The sequence below is a fragment of the Condylura cristata genome, unplaced genomic scaffold (genome assembly GCF_000260355.1).
Source record: "Condylura cristata isolate star-nosed mole 26May11 unplaced genomic scaffold, ConCri1.0 scaffold00033, whole genome shotgun sequence".
NCBI lineage: Eukaryota > Metazoa > Chordata > Mammalia > Eulipotyphla > Talpidae > Condylura > Condylura cristata.
The window spans coordinates 12,474,340-12,498,370 of record NW_004567134.1 but is presented as its reverse complement, the minus strand read 5'-3'; the positions used below and the strand labels follow the sequence as shown (position 1 = coordinate 12,498,370).

General features: G+C 53.6%; 1 protein-coding gene across 2 annotated transcripts in view; it reads right to left on the bottom strand.

Moving 5' to 3' along the window:
- EEFSEC (eukaryotic elongation factor, selenocysteine-tRNA-specific) overlaps nucleotides 1-24,031 on the bottom strand; it is a 180,798-nt gene that overhangs the window by 101,158 nt on the left and 55,609 nt on the right. For both annotated transcript variants that reach the window (XM_004692327.2, XM_012732218.1), the window contains exon 2: nucleotides 8,921-9,128. In XM_004692327.2, the coding sequence (XP_004692384.1) occupies nucleotides 8,921-9,128 (208 nt within the window). The remainder of the gene's footprint in view (nucleotides 1-8,920; nucleotides 9,129-24,031) is intronic.

Below are 24,031 nucleotides of genomic sequence, written 5' to 3'. Positions count from 1 at the left end.
ACGGCACCCTGCAGGGGAGTCCATGCTCTTCCCTCAGACCCTCCAGAGCCCTTTGTGACATCTGGCCCAGATGACCATCCGCCAGGCAGCCCCATGCCTGATGCCATGACCCTCCTTGCCCTTCGCCTCCCTGTGAGGCATGCTCCCTCAGGTCCCCCTGTGCTCCCCACAGTGCCCTGAGGTTGCCGCTCTCCCTTTCCCAGACCGCTGAGCTCCAGAAGCTCCCTACACCCTGACGGCCGTGCCCAGGTCCTCTGCAGACCATTCCCAAAGCTGCCTTTAGTCCAGACCCCTTTCCAGCACCATCCTCCCATCCCACCCCCTCATGTGTCCCAACCCTTGCCTGCCCCAATGAGGGGAGTTCTTCGCGACATTGGGTTATCACAGACCGCCTGGTCACAGCGTCTTCATTAGTCACTGCATCTGGGCCGTTTTTCTTCACTGATGTGGCTCCGATCCATCCCCTGATTTTTATGCTCAGCTAGCCCCACCCCAGGTCACTCATCACCCTACGCCACCCAACCTCTCTCCAGTGTGTGTGCGCTGTGCCGCAGCTGTGATGAGCACTGCTTCGAGGCACCTTCCCCCTCCACCCTTTCAGGGATGGAGCTGGCCTTCCACGCAGGTCCACGAGGTCCCCAGCCTCCCACACTAGCCCACCTCACCAACCCCCCCTGGAAATATGGGCAGAAAACTCAAGCCTCGCCAGCACCAGCTTCACCCCCGCTGCCACCCTCTCCTCCTTCCCTCTGCTTCTGCAAACCTAACCCGCAGGCCAGGGAACCTGAGGCAGGGCGCAAAAGACAGAAGCGGCCCGCACTCCTGCCGGGAAGGCCAAAGCACAGCAAGTGTCCTGCAGGGCTGGCTCCCACGCCAGAGGGGCTGCTTGTGGAGAAGGGCCCCGGGGCTGGATGGGCCTTAGAAGCAGGGGGTGCCTGGCCCTGAAGCACCTCACACCTGCCTAGTTGTCACTTGCTTCTAAAACCGATTCCAAATTCTGACTCCCCCTCCCCTTCCAGAAGCAAATTCTCCTCCTTCCGAAGCCCCATGCTGCCCTGAGGAAGCCAGTGAGCTCTAGTCTTTCATCGCAGGTGACCCCAGTGCTGTTCCTCAGTGGGCAGGGCTTTCCTTGTGCAGTGCCCAGCACACCCCTGCGGGTGGCCAGTTGGTCCTTGGGGGACAGGCCCTCAAGGAATTTTTTTTTTAAGGTGAATTGAAGTCACTCTGACAGGATCCACTGGCTGCCCGGTGTGACAGGACGACGTCGTTCACAGGGAGACTCCAAACGGGCCTGAGACTGACCACTCAGCAGTCAAGGCCAGAGCAGCCCAGACAGACAGGGTGTGGCCTCATGTCTGGACACCCAGAGGGGAGGGGGCTGGGGCTGGGGAGGCGGTAAGTGACTAGTGAGGAGAGGAGAGGTGAGGGAAGACTGGAACTCCGAGGAAGAGACAGAAAAGACAAGAAGCACAAGAGGAAAAAAAGGGGAGAAACCGGCCCCACGGAGCCTGCGCCTCCCACGGGCCAGAGCCCCCATGTTCCGAGCAGCCAAGGGGTCGCTGGGGGCCAGGGGGCCAGGGAGCAAGTGGCTGGGCTGGAGGATCCAGAGTCCAGCTCTCCCATTGGGGAGTAGAGTGAGAGGACGTCCACTCCTGTCTGAGGGAGGGAAGTCGGCCAGCCGTGAGGCCCGGATCCCGCCGGGCCAGACTTGTGCGTCGTCTCTGCGTATGCCCGTGGGCCTGAAGGCCCAGGGGGACGGAGAAGGCTTTAAGGGCGTGCTGAGAATTCCGCGATTAACCATAAAACTTTCGGAAATTCAATTATTTTTTTCCCCAAGCCCTTTTGGGCAATGTATTGTAACAAAACGTAAAGGCGTGTTGGCTGGGTGTCTGGCCCTTCCCCAGGACAAGAGAAGCTGGTCTTGCTGATTTTCTGAACACGCCACGTCGCACACGGGGGGAGCTTGGCTGCAGGCAGCAGCGGTCGACTCAGCAGCCCCAGGGTGAGGGGGACAAAAGGCCCCCCGCTCAGGTTTCAGATCGAGACTGGTGTCTGGGTTCTAGGAGCACACGGACCGGCCCTTAAGGAAAATCAGATGTCAGGAGGAGCCCTGAGCGCAGCCCCACAGCGAGGCCGGGCGGGGGGATGGATCTCGGGCTCCCATCACCCACTGTGTCCCGCCAGCCAGACCCAGACGTGCTGAACATGAACGGAGGCTGACCTTGGTCAGCACACATCTCAGATGTTAAAAGAAGAGCCACGAAAATACATATACAGCTAGATACACACACATACACCCATCGCTCATGTAAAGGACATAAACACATAGTTTTAGGTTTGGAATAAAATTCAAAATAGCCCAAGTCTATGATACCCTATTTTTCTCCAGTCAAGTCAAATGTAGGTTTAACCCTGGGGTTACAGTGAGGGTGGGACTTAGTGCATTTGGGAAATCCCTGGCAGGGCACCAAGCTCTCACTGGGCACCCCCACGCCCAGCTGTTACTGCTAAGCACCTACTCTGTGCCCGGCTCCCACTGCGCTCCCTGTTGCACACACTCTGAGGCTGAATTTATCAGCTCCCATTTCACAGAGGGCGAAAGGTCAGGACTGAGAGGTGAAGCCAGTGGCCCTAGACCACACTGCCAGGCAATCACAAGCAGCCAATCACTGGAGGTCTGGCACCCCACCCCAGCCCAGGGAGGAAAGCTGGGTCAGGGAGCACCGGGGCTCTCTGCAAGGGCCGAGGCTAAAACGGAAAGTAGAAAATGTTGAAAAAGCAAGAGTCTGGGAGAATGATGCATCAAGGACTCTGTCAGATGATAACATTTAGTAGAAAAATAAACAGAAAGGCCTAGAACATAGAACAGTGTCAACGCCGTGATAACAACTACCTCAAATTATGTACGTGTGGGAAAGACTGACAGGGATCCTGGGGGTGGGGGGAAGACTTTAATTTGATGCACTGGAAAGATTGTGGGTACATTTTTATCTTCTATCTTGATTTCTGTTAACATTGATAAATGCTTACGCAGGAGTAATTTTAAATGCTTTCACAGATAAAGAAATCACAAAGAAAAACAATCAGTTTGACTACATAAAAATTAGAGACTTCTGCATGTCACCATAAAAGCAACTAACATGGGAAGACAGGAGCGCTCAAGACTATTTGTAGCAAATCTGCTGGGCAAAGGGCTACTTAACAGCAAGGTCCTTACTAGTAAGAAACACTCCTAAAAATCAAAAGCAAAGCATTAAAATCACAAGAGATAGACATACAAACTAGCCGGGCATAATCACACACATTAGAGTGTAAATGGCTAATACCTTAAAGAAAAAGGTATACTTTTTCACCTATACTTTTAAAAGCACTTTTCTGGAACAAGAATGGTAAAATACCTTTCTAGCTTTCCAAATTTCAAATATACTTTTTAAACGTTTGCTGTGTTAAGTATGTTCGCAGTGCTTGCTGCTGACATCTGTGTAAAACAGTACAAATGTTTTTGGAAAAGAGGCTGGCAACGTCCAGGGGTTAGAAAGCGTACGTGCCCTTTAATCCAGTAAAGCCACATTTGGGAGTCTCTTACAAGGAAAAGCTGAAAACACACAGTTTAATGACAAGGTCTTCACCCAGGGTTATCTGTGTATAAGCAGGAAAATGTAAAGTAACCTAACAGGCAAACCAATGAGTGATGGTTACATCACTTGTTAAGCAATAAAAGCACACACAAAAAATGTACATACCGCACAACTACAGCTGACCCACCGATACTGGAGTTTGAAGTGTGCAGGTCCACTTATATATGGACATTTTAAAATAAATATTAATTGTTATGCCTGTAAAAAAACCCATGAATTTCTCTTTCACACTGTCTTTCATTCTCGAGGCCTTATATGAGTGACACTGTGTAACATCGACAGTACCTTGTATCCTATAAGACAATATTCATACAGGCACTGACAGATGGCTCATCTTGTAAACAGATGGCACAGGCCTACAGTATGGATAAATAATACTGTAAATGTATTTTCCCTTCCTATGACTATCTTAACAACCTTTTCTCTAGCTTACTTTACTATAAGGATACAGTATACAACATAGACAACTCACAAAATATTTGTGCATCAACTGTGTTATAGGTAGGGCTTTTGACCAACAGTGGACAATTAATAAAGATTAGAGAAGTCAAAATTATATATGGATTTTCAATTGCAAAAGGAGTTGAAACCCCCTACATCGTTAAAGGTCAACTGTATATACTTAAAAGGGAGGGGAGTGAATGTAGAGGAGTTGCAGGGTATAAGAAGAACACAGAAAATTCAGTTGTGTTTCTATATACCAGCCAAACAAATTTGAAAAGTAAGAAATCAGGGCCCTCCCTGGTGGCGCAGCGGGTTAAAGTGCAGCACTAAGAATCTAAAGCCACTTTCGCATGAGTTCGATCCCCGCCTGCCCCGGAGGTGACCACATGGCGCGGCTGACCTCTCCTGACCCGCCCGCTGCTCCCCTCAGCAATGCACTTCATCAGTCAGCCTGTTCTGCTCCACACTCTGTCTCTGGTGAATCCTCTCACCACCCCTGTACCTCTAGCCTGTACCCCATTTCTGTATGAATAAATAAATAAAATCTTTTTTTAAAAAAAAGTAAGAAATCAATTCCACTTATAATTGTGAGAGTATATACATTACATCTAATATTTATAGAATGAAATATTTCAGAAGAAATCAAACCGCTGAAGTAAAAGACTTACATACTCGAAACTACAAAATACTGATGAAAGAAATTAAAGAAGAGTTCAACAAATAGAAAGAGATACATGTTCATGGACTGGAAAACTTAATTCTGTCAAGATGTCCATATACCCAAAGCAACCTACTGAATCAATGTAATCTCTTAACAAAACTGCAACAACTGTTCTTGCAGAAATGGAAAAACAAGCATTCAAATTCATATGGATTTGCAAGGGGACCCAAACAGCCAACATAATGTTGAAAATGAAACATAAAGATGGAGTGTTCATATTTCATGACTTTGAAAGTTACCACAAAGGTACAGTAAACAAAGCAGTATGGCATTGACATAAGGACAGGCACACAGACCAATGGGACAGGAGAGCTCAGAAATAAACCATCACATACAGTCAACTGACTTTTGACAAATGTACAAGCAAAGACAGTCTTTTTAACAGACAATGCTGGAAAACTGGATATCCATATGCAAAAAAGAAAAACACTGGACCCTTAACTTGTACCATATGATGTAAAAATTAATTCAAAATGGACCCAAACTGAAACTTAAGATCTAACACTGTAAAATTCTTAGGGAAAAAAATCAAGGAAACCCTTAATGACATTGGATTTGGCAACAATTTCATGGATATGACACTAAAAGCACAGTCAACAAAAGAAAAAAATAAATTGAATTTCTCAAAATTAAAGACTCATGCATCAAAGGACACTATCAATTAAGTGAAATAACAGCCTATAGAATGGGAGAAAACATTTGTGAATCATAGATCTGACATGGGATTAATGTACAGAGTATATAAAGAACTCCTACAACTCAACAACAAAAACAACCAAATTTTAAAAATGGACAAAGGACTAGACCAGACAGTCCTTTAAAAAAAGCTACAAAAATGGCCAATAAGCACATGAAAGGATGCTCAACATCACTAGTCATTAGGGAGACGCAAGTCGAACCCACAATGAACTAGCATTTCATATGTATTAGGATAGCTTGAAAAAATAAGAAAAAAATGAAGACACCACTTCATATATGCTAACTAGGATAACTATTAAGTACATAAGTATGTATGTATATGTGTGTATATAAAAGAATAGTTAGTTGGCAATGGTGTGGAAAATCCTGACACATTGTTGATGGGAATTTAGGTGCAGGAAACGATCTGATGGTTCCTTGAAAAATTAAACACAGACCCACTACCACGTGACCCAGCAATTCTACTCCTAGGGATAAACCCCAGGAAATGACAGCAGGGATGTGAACAGCTATTTGTCCACCAAAGGTCACCACAGTGTTATTCGCAGTAGCCAAAAGGAGACAACCCAAGTATCATCAAGAAATGAATGAATGTTTTAAATGGCTAGCCAACACACAGTAGGATACTACTCAGCTAGGAACAGGCAAGAGACGCTGACACACGCTAGACATGAATTGCCTTGACAGCATCACGGTAAGTGGAACAGGCCAGATTCAAAGGCTGAACATTGTCCGAGCCCATTTATATCAGGCACCAGAGAAGCAGATTCCTAGAAAGGAAGCAGGACAGGGCCAGGGCTGAGAGAGGGTGAGATAAGGGAGCGCTGTTGGTAAACAAGAGATCACAAACACTCTGGGGACACACAACGGCACCCTGTTATGTACATGTACTTAGTGCCACGGAATCATACAATGACAAATGGCTAAAGGACTAAATATTATTTTATTATAATTTTTTTAATGTGGGGGGCACTATGAACATAATAAAAAGGAATGAAACAAACCAAAATATCAGCGGCTGCTATTTTGAAAGAAGAAATGTTTGGGTGGTCTTCTCTTGCCTCTAACCACTTCTCTCTATATTCCGAATTTTTTTTTTCAATTACTCTTTGTATGGAAAAAACATCATTTTATGTTTTTAACACTTTATAGATTTTGATAGGTACAGAGTTCACTGGAGTCTCTTCACGTCTGAAGGACCATTTTACAAAGGATTTACTCCAAAAGGGACCTTAAGAAAACAGTCCCTTAAAATGATTGCAAGAAGTCCTTCCCCGCATGGAGGGTAGTGTTCTCTTGCCAGGCCAGTCCCCTGGCTTGCCTCGGGCCCACTGGGTCCACACGGTCAGCCTTTTCTTTAACTGCTTCTCTCCCAGCCCCCTAGGCACTGAGCGAGGACAGAGAGGCTCCGGCAGGCCCCTTAGAAGGACAATTTCCTCGGCAAGTATTCTTACAGTCCATAACTTGACCTTCAATCAACAGATTGAAATAGGAATAGGGGCCCTCCCTGGTGGTGCAGCAGGTCAAGCACTACGTACGAAGCTAGCTGCAGCCACTTCAGTGCAAGTTCAACTCCAAGCCAGGGAGCGGCCCACAGGGCGCGGCAGAGCTCTCCTGACCCGCCGGCTGCTCCTCTCAGCAGTGGACTTCATCGATCTGCCTGTCCTATTTCCCACTCTGCCTCTGGTGAATCCTCTCACCACCCCTGCATCGCTGGCCTGTACCCCACTTCTGCATGCATACATAAACAAATCTTTTTAAAAAATAAATAGGAACAGTAATTTAAACATACAAGTAAGACTGCTCCTTAAATTGAACTAACCCAACCAGTTAACATCAATGTACCGTTAGCAGTACCTACGCTTTCCCAGAGGGTCCCTTTATATAGATACTGACATTGTACCGGGCTTTTATGCAGAAGTCCAAAGGACCTGTTCTCCCCTTTCTGACAAGTAAATAAAACGGCAGGGAGATCAAATAACTCACTAAAAAGAAGATATAATTTTTTATCTTCCTTTTTACAGTCTCATATCCACTTCCGTTGGGAATAACAAAGTCTGAATTCTTATGCAACACTTATCTAAATGTGTCGATTTTATCGGATTGATGAATTTTGCTAACAAAAGGCAGCGCTAGGAAATCTTTTATGACATATTTGGCCCATTCACAGGCCTGGAGCTTTAATTTAACCAACTTGAGAATTCTGAGGGAGAGCTGCAGGTGTTGGATCTGAAAAAAAAAAATCATAAATGGGAAGGCATATCAATCTTTATGACGGGGAAACAAAAACACTCTCTACTAGCTTGCCCTCCACAGGCAGGAGAAGGAGAGGTGGAAGGAGCAGGATATTGTCTGGGGCTGCATAGCAAAGAGGAAGCGTCGCTGTCTCCCAGTGACCGCTATTTAGTATTGATCAAAGGCACTGGCCCAGAGAGGAAGCGAGGAATTGATAAAACAATGAGGCTTGCCAGCGCTGTATGCCCAACAAGGGCACTTCTCATTTTCTAGACCACATCAAAATAAGTCATTCCCGAGGCCGCCCGAGCGGCCAGGTGGCCTCCGCGCCTCTCCCCGCCCAGTGCCACTGCCGCTTTCCTGCCCTGTGGATGACACCCGCACACTGCTGATGCTCCTGGTCAGCATCTCACCAGTCACCCTCCACCCTCTTAACTCAGAGCCTCGCGTCTCCACCCTCCTGGATCTTCGCCTCCAAGATAACCTCCTTCCCATAGTCGGCCACCTCTGGACGGAAATCCTCGTTCAGTCACTCTAACAACTCCCTACTTCTCATGAGACGAAACTTGAAACTCCTGGGCTTGAGATACTACAAAGGCCTGCGATCTGGCCTCTTGCAGCCTCCCCTCCAACGCAATATCCACCCACCCATCCACCCGCCCACCTACCCATCCATTCAGCCACCCATTCAGAGTGACCAGCTTCTGTGACAGAAGCATCCAGTCTCTCACCAAAACTCACTTCCCCCTTGCAATGACTGACCTGAGCTAAGCAGATGCTACAGAGACACACGTTTGGACTCTCTTGCACTGAGCCATGGCCAAGATGAACAGGCAGGACTGAGCCCTCACCAACAGCGCCCTGCCCCGCTTTGAGTGCACAGTCAAGGTGCTTTGAGTGCACCCTACACTGCAGGGGCAGCAGGAAGGCCATCTGGGTTTCTGAACAACATGCTGAGCGCCCCCTGCTCATGCCAGGTAATCGCCCAAAAAGCTTTCTCCACACTCTGTACTCTTCAGCCTCTGGCGATGTTACCTTAGCCTTTCCTTGGCTGCAAACAAGCGCGACGCACCGCGATCCCACCTTCTAGCACAGAGGCCAACCCCTGCCTGCCTGCCTCAAGCTCGTGGGTCAGAGGGCGCCCCCAATGCCTGTCATAAACATTCCTCTCGTAGATACCTACTTGGTGTTCTCAAGGGTCTTCTGCATTTTCTTGGTCATTTTATCAATCGCGGCCTGTCTCTTCCCTTCAGCTAAGAGGTCTGTTTTGTTCAGCACCACGACCAGCTTCTGGCAGGCGATCTGCCCAATCACCAGGCATTCTGCTGACTGGGTCTGCATTCCTTTGGTCACATCGATGACCAGCATCATCAGGTCAATGATCTGGGCCCCTGCGGGGAAAGAAGAGAAATTAAAAAGGGGAAAGATGAACCTGCAAAAAATTACTCCAATGCCTAGGTCAACAAAACTGACCAAATCTTTTGATTTGGTCAGCTGAAAGTGGGCAGAGTGGGCAGTGGACACACTGCCTGGCACCAGGCCACAGGTGAGGTACCTCAACCTAATGATACCACTGAAGCCTCACAACTGTCATGGGAAACAGCCTCATTGCCACATTGGAAATGAGGAAACTGAGGCCTACAGAAGACAGAGAGCTTGCTCACAGTGCAGGAACAGGTAACTCCAAACCTCAGCCTTCCTACCACACCAGCCCTGATGTTTTCATTCCACCTATCCGGGAAGAAAATGCCCAAGTGGGATAAAGCTCAGACCTGGCAAAGGCCGAGAGACGTGCAGAAAGGATGGCTCCTGCGGCCGCCTCACAGCGCGTGGGCTTAGTCCTAGCCCTCTCATTTCGCTGGGTTGTGTCTGCTCACTTCTCTTGTCCGGTCTGCTCAGGCTGGTGGGCTCCTGTTCTTTCTGGGGTTAGGGGCACCCAAGATTCAGCTACATTAATGCTGAGCACCATGCACCTGTGTGTGTGTGTGTGTGTGTGTGTGTGTGTGTGTGTGTGTGTGAGTGACACAGAGAGGCCTGAATGCGCAGCCACACCTGAGCTAAACAGCAGTGGGTGAATTAGAGAATTCAGTGCAGGTAAACTGAAGCAAGTCATACTCGAAGACTAACATTGGAGAAGTGACTGTCCCTTTTGACAGGGTTTAGAGGAAGTTCATCCCCCCAAAAAGATACGATACTGAGGGCACAAGAATATGCAAACATTTTCCCCATCGCCCCATGAGGGGTTTCAGGACCAAATCACAGTTGCAGAGGCAAGACTGTTCTCGGGGTCTCTCCTGAGCTGCCCCCCTAGGGGAGGACGAAGGCGAGGGGAAGGGCTTTCTCGTGGTCACACCACTTCGCCGCCACCACCTAGTGCTTCCGATGACGAAGGGCCACAGGGCGAGCTGGCACACAAGGTCACCGCCTCTGTGGGCTTCTGCCCACTCTCCTGAGAGGCGCCCGAGCCACACCAACCTCCTCCAGGAGAAACAGACGATGTCACTAGCCCTGCCCCCCCCTCCCAGCCATAAGCGAAGCTACCACTGGCACAGGCCATGCAGCCTGCTCTGCAGTCAGAGTGGACAGAGCCTGCGGGAGGAGCCCGGGAATCAGGGCCTGTGCGCCTTTCCTCAAAGACTGAGTTCTGGCACCAGGCCCAGTGGGCCCCCACTCCGTTGAACAAAACCTGGGCCCACTGAGTCACGGTTATTCTCCCCGCTGGTTGCTTAGGATTTTTCAAGAGAAGCTGGGTGGCGTTCTGCGGGTACACAGCAAACACATGCAGAGACGGGGTCTGCAAGCTGGTGCTTGTTCTCACCACACACCACTTGACCTGGCCTCCCAGTGGGGACCCAGCCCCTCTCCAGTCTCCCTCTGCACAGCCCCCTAACCACTCGCCACTGGGCACGAGGGTAACACACCCATGCTAATTGTTAACCAGTCACTGCCTTGCCCTGGCGCCTGCTCCTCTCTGACCAGAACTCTTGCTCAGATCTCCCTCCAGCCCAGTCTCCCTCCCCAGTCACTCTCCCTCCCCCCAGCTGAGAGCCCACACACAGGCCTGGGTCTTCCATCTGCACTCAGCAACCAGCTCGGGCACAGCTTAATCAATCTTTGCTGGAGTAAACAGTGTAAACAATAGCTCCCCACCTCCTCCACTTTATTAACCAAGAATCTGTTCCTTTTCTGAGACTCAATTTCCCACTGGCATATAAAACTACCCAGGGGTGCCCTGCCTCGGCCCGTGGCTGGAGGGAAAGAACTCGAGGAGTCCAAGTATCCAGCCCATTCACTTCTGATGCCCGCTGGGACCCTGGGTGTGGAAGTGACGCTGCACTGACACGCCCAGAGCCCAAGTGCAGCGGGACCCAAACAGCCGGAGCCCGTGGGGAGTTCCTCTGCGGCCTCACCAGCATCCCCAAGCCATCTTTGTTGCAGGGAGCACACAGCTCTGCCCCAAGAGGGCTGGGCTCCCGCACAGGCAGTGCAGTGCAGCCAACACCAGCACTTCTAAGGGGACCAGAGGTCACAGCGACTTGGCTGGCCCCACGGAGGAGGGCACGGCTGGCGGCCCAGGCTCAGCGCCAGACAGCGGCCTGCTCACTGGCAGCAGCTCTAAGTGACTCTCGATTCTTCACCAAACTTTTGATCAGGCGACAGGAAGTGGCTGGCCCGTCTTGTCCTTTTCAAAATGCCCAGTATTTCCACAGAATGAATCAAACAGTGCCCTCCCCATTCCCACGAAGCCCCTGTAGGAAGTCACTCTGAGACTGGCCGGGCAGAGCGAGCGAGTGGGTGGGAGACAAGGGAAACACTGGCTGCTCACAGACGACCCTCTATATTCTTCAGTCTATCAGAGCTTCTCATCTAGATGTACTGACTGCAAAGTCCTTTAAAGGTTTGCAGAATAATTATAACAGGGTTACAATTCTCAGTACCTTTAAATATCACAACTTCCAGTTCTGTAGATTATTTATCTTAATCATGCCAACACTAAAAAAGAAACGTGTCAGCATTTAACAAAGTATCAGTAATTCGTAAATAAAGTTTCATTTGTTTTCCTCTTGGAATTAAAGGGAAAATGTGTATTTAGAAAAAAGTTCCAACTGAAGAAACCAAACACAAACATTTACACATATTTCAGGAACTTCAAAATCAGATATTCATTTACATTTGATTTTTAATCAAAAGCTGTGGACATTGTAATACAATTAGATTCCAAATAAAGTTATTTTGAGTCGGTGGTTTATGAAGCGTCCACTACACAACGCGAGTGCACTGCTCTTAGCAACATAAGCGCGCGGCGGCAATTTACACCCTGCTGCCATTCCAGTCACTGGAAATACACTGAGTCTCTGCTTGCCTCGGTCCCAGCTGCCGGACTGCAGGGCAGACCTGGGGGCTAAGATGAGCAGGGGCCTCAGAGCAGAGCCCGGCGCAGACACGCTCGGCCACTCGGCGGCCGCGGCGTCCTCCCTCGCCGGCTCCTGCGGGGCCCGCGTGCAGCAGGGCCTTCTTCATCTCCTTTCCCCGCAACGCGGCTCTGCAGCATGGGTACCCCGACGGGAAAACAAAGGCTCAGGGCGGAGGCAGCCAAGGCACGGGCGAGGAGCAAGCAACTCGGGCCCCCCACGACAGCTCCCTGCAGCCCTGAGCAGCCAGCGCTGATGCCCAGGGCAAACACCTGTCGTGCACACGCGTGTGGGCTCACGTGCCAGCCCGTTGGGTGCTGCAGGACAGTGGGGTGGGTGCCGGAGAGGGCAGCTCGCTGGCGCCAGGGCAAGCGGAGGGCCAGCAGCCTGGCCACCCCAGGTCACCATCATTACTGCTGCTATTTTTGCTCCTGTATTCAAAGGAGTTGCTGCCTCCTCATTTAATGGCAAGAAACCCAGGGCGGTTCGGCCACGTTTTCCCAGGCCTTTTGGCCGGCCCCGGGGCGGGGCCTTGGCAGACGCCAATGCAGGCTCAGTCCTCACTGCCAGGAAGGGTCAGGACTTGGACCAGGCCATCTGCACCGAAGGGGAACTCACTCGTGTACACTGGCTTTGGGCATTTTGGTTTTCCTCCTTTTGCACGCTCTTCCTGAGCTCAGGTAACCCTGCCGTTTCCCTCTCAAATTCCTCCTGGTCTAGAAAAGTGCAGGCCTGTGCACCAGGCCTGTCTGTCCTACCTCCCTAGCAACTGGCAAAGAAGGGGCTTAAGAAAGAGAGTCATTTACAGGCAGGAGCCAAGGGTCACAAGTGGGAAGAAGAGCAGTGCTTAGGGGCAGTGGCCGGGCATTCAAATCACAGAGGTCCCGGATGTCCTCGTCCGTAGGTCAGATCTAAACCAAGATGCCCGGGGGAGACGGGCAGGAAGTCTCAGACAAGGCAGAGGGCGATCTGGGGCATGTGAGCAAGAAAATCCACGGAGGGGGCACACCCCTCAGCAAGAAGAATGCCACAGCCCGTCAGGAGGCCCATTCAAGTGCCAGGAACCAGGGCGGCAGAGGACGCGACGGCCCACAGAGCCAGCAGGCTAGGCCAGGAGCAAGCCGAGGTCCCGCCCCGCCCCGCCAGCTGTGTGGCTTCAGGCACACGCACCGCTGGGTCTCCCCGTGTCTGGAATCCTCTGTGAATGCTGGTGCCAGAGACAACACCTTGAGGTGCAGCACTTGGCAGCCACTAGGAGCTCACAGCTGTGGTTCTCGGTGCTGATGTCTGGATCCCCAAGTCCACACAGCAAGAGCTCAGAAAGCGACCGTCTCCTTCCCGATGGCTCTCATCTCTATGGAAGGTCCCTGCCCTCTGGAGGGGCAGGACAAGGAGGAAGCAGTGGGTAACAAGTACTAAAAACACCTCCCCAAATCCGCAGGATGGGTGAGCCCTCAGTCTGGAAGGCTGTGTCCACCGGTGGGCAAGAGCCCCCTACTGTTCTAACCCAGGCTGCAAAGGCGGGCTCCCTCATAAACATCCTACTGACTTCCGCCAGACTAGCCGACACCCCCCAGCAGGAGTCGCTGGCAGGGAGTGTGGGGCATCTCGCCTAGGTAGTCACGGCCCCCCACATTAACCACGGAACCCCAGCCTTTGGGCCGATGGTGCGCCACACCAGCTGGAACAGCAGAACCTCTGGGCACCCCAAACACTGCGGGCGTCAAGCAGGAGTGGCTGACTAGCGCCCGGCAGAACCAGTGTGCGCTCGACAGACAAGAAACCCAAAAGTAGCGACCCCAACCCAGAAGACAGGCGCAGAGACTGGAGCGGGACTGGTCCAAGCCCTGGCTCCCAGCTGCACACCACCGCTTGCAAATGCACAAGTACAGATGCAGCGGGCTCGACGGAGGGTCTGCTCAGAGGCACGGTGCCCCTGGGAACAGGAACATGCACTGCCTGCGCCTACAGGTGGAGAGAGGTCACCTACACATCCTTGCAATCTGGCAACCCCCACCTGCAGCCAACATGGCTGAGCAGCAGAGAACAGCCATGCAGTCCCAGTTTTACCCTGGTCCCCACAGCTCCCTACCGCCTCATACGCCGGTGTCTATGCTGCCAGCCTGCTTCCTAACAGGACTTTTGCTTGTCAGGCATAGCTCTCCCCCTCACCAAGAGGAGGAGGAGACACTCCCATTTTAATAAAGAGAAACCTGAGGTCTGGTCACACCGTAAACAGGAGGGGCAGAGCTAGAACCTGGGGCAGTCTGACTCCAGCATTTCTGCTTCTTCTGTTGCCAGCTGCCTCTTGGCCAGAGTTCTGCATTCCTGAGTCTCCTGGGAACCCTAGGGCATCCCACAGAGCAGGTGGGAAAGGCCCCAGGACAGACGGAAAGAGGAAGGGGAGCAGACAAGGTGCAAGGGCGGCCTGCCAGGGTCTGCGGGGACACCTCCAAGCCAGGCCCCGGCCTCGGGAGAGCGCGCCACCGGGCATTTATCACCCGCGAGAGCAGCCAGCGGAGAACAATGCGGGCGATGTTAGCAGTGGAGGAACAGCGAAGCAACAAAGACAGCCATGTAGAGACCAAGGGGAAAAATAAACAGCCACGGACAAGACAGCAGACAAACAGAGGGGCTGGAGCCCCGCCAAAAGGAAGAAAAGCCAAAAAACAATAAATGCTGGAGGCTTGTGCAAACACCCACAGCGTGGAGCGAGGAGGGGGCGAAGAGACGGCTGGGCTGCCGCCCGCCCGCGCCCGCAAACAGGGAGTCCACGCGCGGGCCGCGGGGCCACGTGAAGCTAGAGGCAAACCCGAATCTGTGGCTCACAGGGTCCACCTACAGGGATCCAAGTTCGAAAGATAAAATGATAAAACTTCTATAAAAGAACTGCAAGAAATTTCGGTTGAAAAAATTTAGAATCTTAAACGTGAAAAATACTTAGGTAAGACACAAAACCCAGAAGTCCATAAAAGAAAAAGGGAAAGACTGACCAACCCAACAACACGAAAGCAAACACTGCTGCCTGGAGAGGAGACGACCACGGCCAGAAGCGACCGCGAGAGACCCTTAAGTGCACGCCACCCACGAAGGCTGCTCCCCTTGATGTCCTGAGAACTTCTTCAGAGTGTTGCTGACAACAGTGGAACCACAGTGGACGCAGCCCCGGGGTTCGGAGAGCTCACACCCCACCCTGCGCTGCACCCCGACTCAGCAGGCTGCCAGCCCGGCCGTGCCCCAGAGAGCACAGTCCCTCCCTGAGAGACAGCGGGTGGAGCTTACCAGTCAGGGAGTAAGGCCAAAGCAACCCACAGTCACACATGAATTTAACATGGGGGAGGGGGGCCGGCGGGGGGAGGGGGGTTGACGAGAATCCTAAGGGGTGGAATAGAAGAAAGGATCAAGCAGCAGGACAAGAAGATTCAGGGATGACCGGAGGCGGGCGGGCTGCAGTTTGACACGGCCTCAGGATGGGTCTCCGTGAAAAGGAGAGAGCAGAGCCTGCCCTGGAGAGGAGCGCCTGGCACCCAGTGTGAGGGAGAGCATTCCAGGCAGCGCCAGAGCCGCAGCAAAGGCCCCATGGGGCCTGGGTGTCCAAAGACAGAAAGGAAATGGGCCCAAAAAGCAGGAACAGCTCAGACATCGAAGAGATGCCCTTCCTATAAGAAAAAGTAAGAAAAAATGAAATTACGCCGTGCTCCCGTTTTCCCTGTGGGCTGGCCATAATCAAACGCGACGACCATGTCAGTCCTCACCCTGCTGGGGCCGCCGATGCCAGAGGCTCACTCCTGGAGCTCTGCTTACCAGCCCGGTCACTTTCTCACTCAAGGTGAGGAAACTAGGGCACAGAACTAGAAAATGGAGACCAGCATTCCCTGCTGACCTAGAGGCTCCGGAGTCCAATCTCTTACCCAGGAGGTCACACTGTTCCTCAAGACATCTAAAAACATCCTTGTCACTGTGGGCGTGTTGGGATGCTGGCAAAACCTCCATGGAAGGCCTCTGGCGCAGCTGGAGAGCAAATGCACACACCCTGTGATCTGGCAACATCCCGCACGAGAGCAGACCGCGGGGCCATCAAGCGCCCATCAGGAGGTCAGCAGTTACCAACATGCTGGTATATTACACAGCTAGTAAAAAGCACAGAGTGGTTCTATGTTCACTGAGATGGATTCATGTCAAGAGTGCCATTTTTACAGCTTTTTGCCGGAGAAAGTACATGCTTACTCACCTGACTGTCCTTGGAATTTTTAAAGGAAATAAATCACAAATCCCTGGTGCATATATTACTGATTCAAAAATGACTTATTTTTCAAAGTGAAGCTTAATAGCACTTGAAAATCAGGATCACTTACCAAAAGAAGAGACTTTTTAAATTACTAAAAAGCTCAAAACACTGCTTATGAAATAGCCAGACTCCACTGCTGTATATGGAGCAGGAAGTGCTGAGAAGCGTTAAACTCGGGTCACAAAACAGAGACCCTCGCTTGAGATTCAGGATTTAAAGAGCCCCAAGGGGCGTAGGCAACACCCCTTTGCACCATGCCTGCACCCACCAGAACCATCTCAGACACAACCTCTGCTTCGGGAAGCTCCCCAGAGAGCCAGGACCAGAGCCTACAGGCCGAGACCCCCGAAGTTGAGGGCGAACCCCTTTGTTGTAAAGACATGCTGTGGCTGGCATTTGTCCTTCCGCTCACCAAGGCCACTGCAGGGACCACAGTCCTAAGCTGGCAGGGCCAGGCTTGCTGGGAGGGACCCCCCGGAAGACCGCCAAGACAATCAGAGGGAGGGCATTCGGCAACTTCCGTGCCACTGCGACTTTGCTGGGAGTTTGAAATCACTTCAAACATTTTAAATGAAAAAAAAAAAAAAGAAAGCGCATTAACATACTGAGCATCTAAGAAGGTACCAGGCACGTTATTTCACTTCACCTCACAAAAGCACAGGAAGGAGGAACCAGTTGTTATTCATCGCAGCCCCAGCCAACGGGCGGTCCGACAGGCCCCAGCCCGGAGTGTCGGCCAAGCCTACAGCGCCCTGAGAGCACCAGAGCCTGCCCCGCTGTGAGGCCCAGGGACGCGGAAGTTGAGGGGCTGCCCAGCTCAGAGGCTGGGGCCTGGCGTGCCAGTCGGATGGAAATACAGAGGGAGGCCGTGGGCAAGGTGGAGCACAGACCTGAAGGCGGGTGTGCACTGGGCGCGTGACTGGGCAGCTCGGGCTGGAGGATTTCGGTACATTCGAGCCCGGCTCCCAGGAGGGAGCGTGAATTAAACCACCTTTGTGCTCTGCAGCCCCAAGGTTATGCCTCTGTTATCTCCTTAAGTGTGCTTGAGTTCAGTCACTTTATGGAACTCCAGTGCACTTACTAAAAAGAACTTCACACGGTAACAAATGCCTCAAACATGCCGCAGTTAGCCATTGAGATAAATGACACGCCCTGAGGTGGTGAAGGTCATGTGCTAACTAGCCAGTGTGCTGACCGCTGGCGCTGGGGGGCCAGGCCTAGCCACACGCCTCTCAATCCCTTTGCTCCCTGACAGAACGGGAGGCCTGGCTGAGAGCTGGATCACCTTCAGCCGGCAGGGCAGCAGGAGTGGCCCGCCCGAGGCCCCAGCGCTGGCCACCAGCACCGGCCGCCCCGAGGACTCTCGGGTCAGCATCACCACATCCTCCTCCTCGGCAGAGGAGCAGCGGCGGGTCAGGCGTCCCAGGAGCTGCAGAGGTGTCCACGCTTCCTCGGGTCAAGGGCCAAGGGGCTGCCCCTCCCGTCCAGATGGGGGCAGGCTCTGCCGGGCCGTGGCCCCCCAAGGCGGGAGTTGTGCCTTTTGCTTCTTTAAGCTACTGTGTCACAGTCTATCTGGGGTAATCTTTTTAGCTGACTTTGCACAACAGAACGACTCCTGTTCAAGAGCAGTGAAAAGGAGCAGAAAATGGAATTTGAAATGTAGAAATAAAATAATTGCGGGCCATGAGCTATAATTTGATTTCATGCTTTACAAGGAAATGAAAGAAGGCTTCCTTAAAATGTACGGTTTCTGCTCTCTCTCCCGGCTCGGCCCCCTCCCCCCGTTTAACCATTTTAGGATTTCCTCTAGCACCGAAGAGAAAATAGGATTGTGGAAAATGTTCAGTTCTCAAGTGTCACTGCCACTCAGGGGCAAGCTCGATTTTAATGTGAACTTCCCATTCTGGGTAAGAGGAAATTCTTCAATTAATAAACCGGGTGTGCGGAGGCCAGTCTTTAAGGTTTAATCAATTTCATCTGTACTTAGGATAAAAAGACTGACTATTCTACTTTTTTCTCTTCGTTTTCCTTCTTTAAAAAAATAATAAAATGAATGTTTTATTTTAAATTCTTTGAGGTTCGTATCTCCTGTTTCAGGAAATATTGTCTATTTCATGCAGTGAGTATGAAAACTCCCCCCTCCTTTTTTACTTTTGCTAAGAATCTTTTTTCAAAAATAACTAAATTATCCTCTACCCTCATATACTATAACAGCTTGGGAGATGATACGAATTATACAGGCTTTTGGCAGACACCTTGGGGGGGGGGGAGGGAAACAGACAAATCGCCAAATATGGATGCAAGGGTTTCTTCTGAACAAAACAGCAAGAGGTGGACGCGGGAATGTAAATCACAGAGAGGAGCTGTCCTGGGAGGCCTGAGCCAGCTTCCCAGTCAGTGATGGCTGCGACCCACACACAAACCTCCCCCAGGACAGGGCCCTCCCTGGGGTCTCAGCCGGGGCAGGCACGGAGGGCGGCTGCGGACTCAGGGTGACGCACGTGCTGACCAACCTGCACAGCAGAACTCGGCAGCAGACACGGAATCCCTAAACCGTTCGCTAATGGTGACTGGACGCTTGGGTTCATTCGGCTTCTGGGGCAGAGGTCATGACCAGGCCCCACAGAGGTGCTTGGGGAGGGTCCAGCCGCCATGTGGGCTCACTCAGCGGCTGTGTGACCGCTCACCGCGGCGCTCTGAAGGGCCACAGACGCTCCCTCGGGGCTCTCACACGCTCCCGGCAAAGGGCATTTCTGTGGCCGCTAAGCTCCTGCCAGACGCCGAGCAGGTCCTGCCCTCCTGCCGATGCCTGGGCCGGAGGTAAAGCCACGACTGTGCTCTTACAAGTGAAGTGACCGCCTAGCACTGGGCCGAGGCGCTGGGGCTCGGCACGGAAGGACGCTTGGTGAGACCTCAAGCACTCCGCTGCGCTTGACGGGGGCTCGGAGAAAACACTACCTTGGGAGTAGTCAATTCCACTAAATCTCCGTAACGCTAGGTCCTGTCTGTGTGATTTACGTTGTGAAGTGAGCAGAAAGCCTCATCGTTTACAACCATGGCTGCTACTCACGGAGGGTCTAAGCTTCGCTGACCCGGCACCAGACAACTCACAGGAAGCACAGCGACTGCTCCCTGAGGGAGAGGGAGGGCGGCAGGGAAGACGGAAGAAAGGGAGGGGGAGGGAAGAAAGGGGAGCAAGGGGGGGGACAGTCCGAGACCCCTCAACTCCTACGGCTGAACATGGCGGGACCAGCGGCCACCCCGAGTCTGCTTGCTCTGAGGCCCATCTTTGCCCCGCCAGGCCTCCTCCTGAAGCGCCACCAAACGGGACTTCCCTTGAAGGCAGCCCTGTGATGCCGCAGGGAACCTGAAGGGGATTTCACTAGGGGTCTTGCAGCTCCAGGACTGGGCCAGCCTCTGGGTTTCGGGCCCACCCCTCTCCCCAGCCTGTGGAGAGACATGAAGAGAAACACCTGTATAGGTGCAGGTTCCAGGGAGACCGAGGCCAGATGCGTGGGGAGGGACACACACGTCGGCTCTGAGGGAACATGCCAGCCCCTCCTACTCCCCTGTCTGCGCCTCCTGAGACCTGGCCCAAGAGCCGTGACTCAGCCCCGTCTCTCCCTCCACACAACGGGCATCGTGTCGCAGTGTGGGGCTTGCGGGCGAGGCGTGCAGACCTCAGCCGGGCACAGAGTGGTGCGGCTTCAGGGAGTGGCCGTCCCAGCGTTCTTGGGGCAGCTCATGCTCACTGACAGATTCTCCTGGACAAGGGTCTGTCCTGAATGGGAAAAGTGAGGTGCAGCGCTCCCAACCACCAGCAGCCTGTGAGGACCTCAAGTGAGTGATGTGGGCGAGGTGCAAGCTGAGATGAGACTCCAGGACACTCTGGTGTCCCGGCTGGAGGGGCAATCCTCGGGTCCAGGCCACATGGCCAGAGAGGAATTTGGGCCTGGAGTTGCCAGACTTTCCAACATTTCAAGAGAAGCAAAAAAGCTGCACTATTATACGAAATCTGCCAATTTTTGAATGCTGACAACCAGTTCAGAAAAACGTTTAAACAGCATGACCCAAACAAAACATGTCCGGGGGCAATCTGGCTCAGCAGCTCCCCAGTGTGAGATTTCTGGAGGGTGTTTCCTCTAGAAAAGAAAGGTGGGAGAAACAGTAAACCCCAGCTCCGTGGCCACGGCCTACCTGAGCCAGAGACGCGCCAGGACCGGCCTGCGAGCACGCGCCACTGGACAGCCAAGCCCCCCGCCCTGGATGGACGTGAGGGGAGAAGGGGCTGCCAGGAAGGGGCCATCCCAGTGGGCAGTCTGGTGCATCTAGGCCCCACAGGGGGTCAAGCAGACTCCGGGTCAGACCACCTCGGCTCAGACTTTGTCCCCGGCTGGCCATTAGCAAGTTCCATCCTGGGCCTTGGCCTCCTTGGTGCGGGACTATTCACAGCGACCAGCTCCCCACAGCCCAGCTTTCTGGACTGAGGCCCCCACTCAGACGACAGCTAGAGCACAGCAGTGGCCTGTGAAAGGGGACGTGGCTGAACAGCGCACCTCACCGTGGGCGCGGACTGCGGGAGCTAGAGCGCGTGAAAGCGCTGAGCGGCTGACATTTGGTTCCTCTCTGCTGGGCCGCTTCCCACACTTCCAAGCACAGATTTCCACAGATTTCCACACTGGGCCTCAAAATCCTCCCAGTAGGAAGAAAGTCTAAGGCAAGTTTTCTGGATGAACACAGAGCAGGGAGCCCTCAGGAACACCAGACTGGCATTTCCTAGGGCAGAAGCTCTCCTCACCAAGTCAGGGGCATGCGCCCTGGCACCAGGAGGGAGCGAGCGCCCGTTCTGCTGTCCTTGCAGCGAGAGACAAGGCAGTGCTGACGTTCCTATGAACGAAGCACGCCCTGGGGTAACACGGGTGTGTACCACGGGCGGAGGGGCTATCATCGGCTATCATCGACACCCCACCGTGCAGGGCACGCTTCAAGGCAGAGAGGTTAAAGCGCGTGCGTAAGATCACAGAGCCGGTCAGAGCCCGGTGTCCAGAGCACTATGTCGTCTGCATGGAGACAGCAGCGACCAGGAGGGGAAGCCAAAGCTCACATCCAGGAATCGGGAGGAGGGTGCTCCGACGGGTCCCCACCTCCGCCCCTGCCCCAGCCAGCCCCACCTCCCAGGCCCCAGGCTCAGCAGCACTGGCCAGCTCTGCTGTCACCACCCAGGTGTTTCCCTGCCTGTTCTTGGTCTGGGTGAGGTCCCCCGCCCCGTGCCCTTCCCAGGGCATCCCCAATCTCCACACTGCTCAGACAGCCCTGCTCTGTGACTCGCTGGTCCCCCTGCAGCCTCACCCACTGGAAAAGGGACCTGGCTGTGTTCCCTGGCAGCCCAGACAAGGTGCTGAACAAGTATTTATGGGATGAATAAAAACAACCGGGAGGCCAGAGAGAACTATGTGTTTTAAATTACCTAGAATGTCCCCTTCATTAGCAGTTAACTTAACTAACTCTCCCCTATTGCTTGGCGGCACGTGCCAGGAAGGTCGGTGCTTGCTGAGGAGCAGAAGGGGAGCAAGGGAGTTGAACAGCTGCGGCGACTGCGCCCACGCAGGCCCAGGGCCAGGAAGGCCAGGTGGCCGGGAGCTGGGTTAAGAAGGCCCAGGGGCCAGCCAGGGCTGTGTCCATGGGAGGGCACCGGAGCAAAGCCCCAGAGAGGAAGGGCGAGCCCTCACCGCTCCACACTGCGGGTGAAGACAGACTGGGCAGTAAAGAAACTCATCCCAAAGCAGCACAGGTGGACTGGCCTCACACACAGACCTTCACGCGCCTGGCCCCACTCTGCCTTCTGCTGCGCGGAGCGGGGTCCGGCCTGGGCGGCCGCCGGAGGCAGCAGGGCCAGACCCGCTCTGTAACCCGGCCATCCCGTCACGGTGGCCCCAGACGCAAGCTCGCTGTGGAAGCAGGTCCCAGGCCACAGAGAAGCGCCCCTCTGAAGCAGGGAGAACAGGGGCACTGGTGACTAGCCCCGAGCTGAAGGTGCTGGGAGCGTCGGGGGCATCCGGAGCGCCACCGAGTGCAGAGTCAAAGAGCCTGAGAGTGGACGCAGGAAACTGTACTGGAGGGACAGGAGAAATAAAGAACGGGGGTGGGGGGGAACTACCATAAAAAGTCAGTAAAATCAGCAGAATTCCTTCTTGAAAAGGGTGGATTAGCACATGGCCTCAGCTGCTGAGTGAGGCCAATGAAGCAAGCAATGTAAATGAGTTCAAGAAACAATCAGACATTTTTCTGGATGGAGACAGCGGGGACCGAAGAAGGCAAGGCAGGTCACATTTCACTGAGAGCGGCAGGAACACATGTCACTGTGGAGTGGCCTACAGAGCCCACCACGCCAGGGCACGGGGCAAGGGGCACGGGCAGAGGCCGCTGGGCGGCCAGGCTGGCAGCCAGCAGGCACGCCCGCTGCAGGGCTCCACCTCCCCACCAGTACGTCCCCAGCCGCCTCGTGCAGCACCTGCCAGCCAGCCAGGCCCCAGCCTGGCCGCGGTCACCACAGTTGTCCCTGCGTGGGCCCCAGGCCTGGGAGAGGAATCTGGCCCCGTCCTGCCCTCCAGGAGCTCACAGTCCAGCGGGGCAGGCACATAAACCCGCAGCAGCAGCACAGCAGAGCTTGAGCACAGGGAGGGGAATGGAGCACAGGCCCCCGCCGGGGCGGGGAGGGGCCGGAAGGCCGAGGGAGGGGCCGATCCGGGCAGAGGACACAGCAGGAGGCTACGGAAGCCCAGGCTGCCAGCTCACAGGGGCTGCTGAGCCTGCAGTTCCCCAGGATCTGTGGGGAGAGGGCCGAATCACCTCGCGCCTTGGGACTGAATGACCAGAGGCGCCGACCGCTGGACCAGCCCTGACTCAACGGCAACAACTCGGGACAGCTGTTCCCAATCTGCCGGAGCGCAGCACATGTGGCCCACCCAAGGAACAGCGCACAGGGCTGGCGAGGGACACAATTTATTAGGCCCTCTCCAGCCCAACTGTCCTGAGGTCCGCCTTGATGTGCTCGCCGCACGGCTGTCTGCCTTCACCAGGCTCCGGCCCCCGCTTTCTTCAAGGTGAAATAAAGGCTCCGCCAGCACGCTGAAGGGCCACAGACGCTCCCTCTGGGCTCTCAGCACTCTCGCCGGCAACGGGCATTTCTAGGCCGCTGAGCTCAGACGCTGAGCAGGTCCTGCCCTCCCGCCTACACACAGAGGCAGAACCACCCTCTGCCCACATCTGAGTCGACGAATAGTCTCTCGATTTAAAACTAGACATAACCTGCAACGCTGAGAAGAAAATGAGGCAGCGCCCCTCTGTGCCCAGCACCCGCCTGTGACGTGGCCTCACGCCAGACCAGGTGAGGAGTGCCGGGACCGGGTCGGGGCGCCGCACCACCTGTCCCTTCTCTCCAGAGCCCAGTAAAGGCTGGACGCCTGGCCGCAATACCATGAGGGCGAGGGGGAAGGAGTGTGAGTTTCATCTGGGAGAGCGAGGGAGTGGGTGCTCCCACCTATAAGTGACCACTCTACCAGGCACTGTGCTAGGGACATTTACAATGACACTC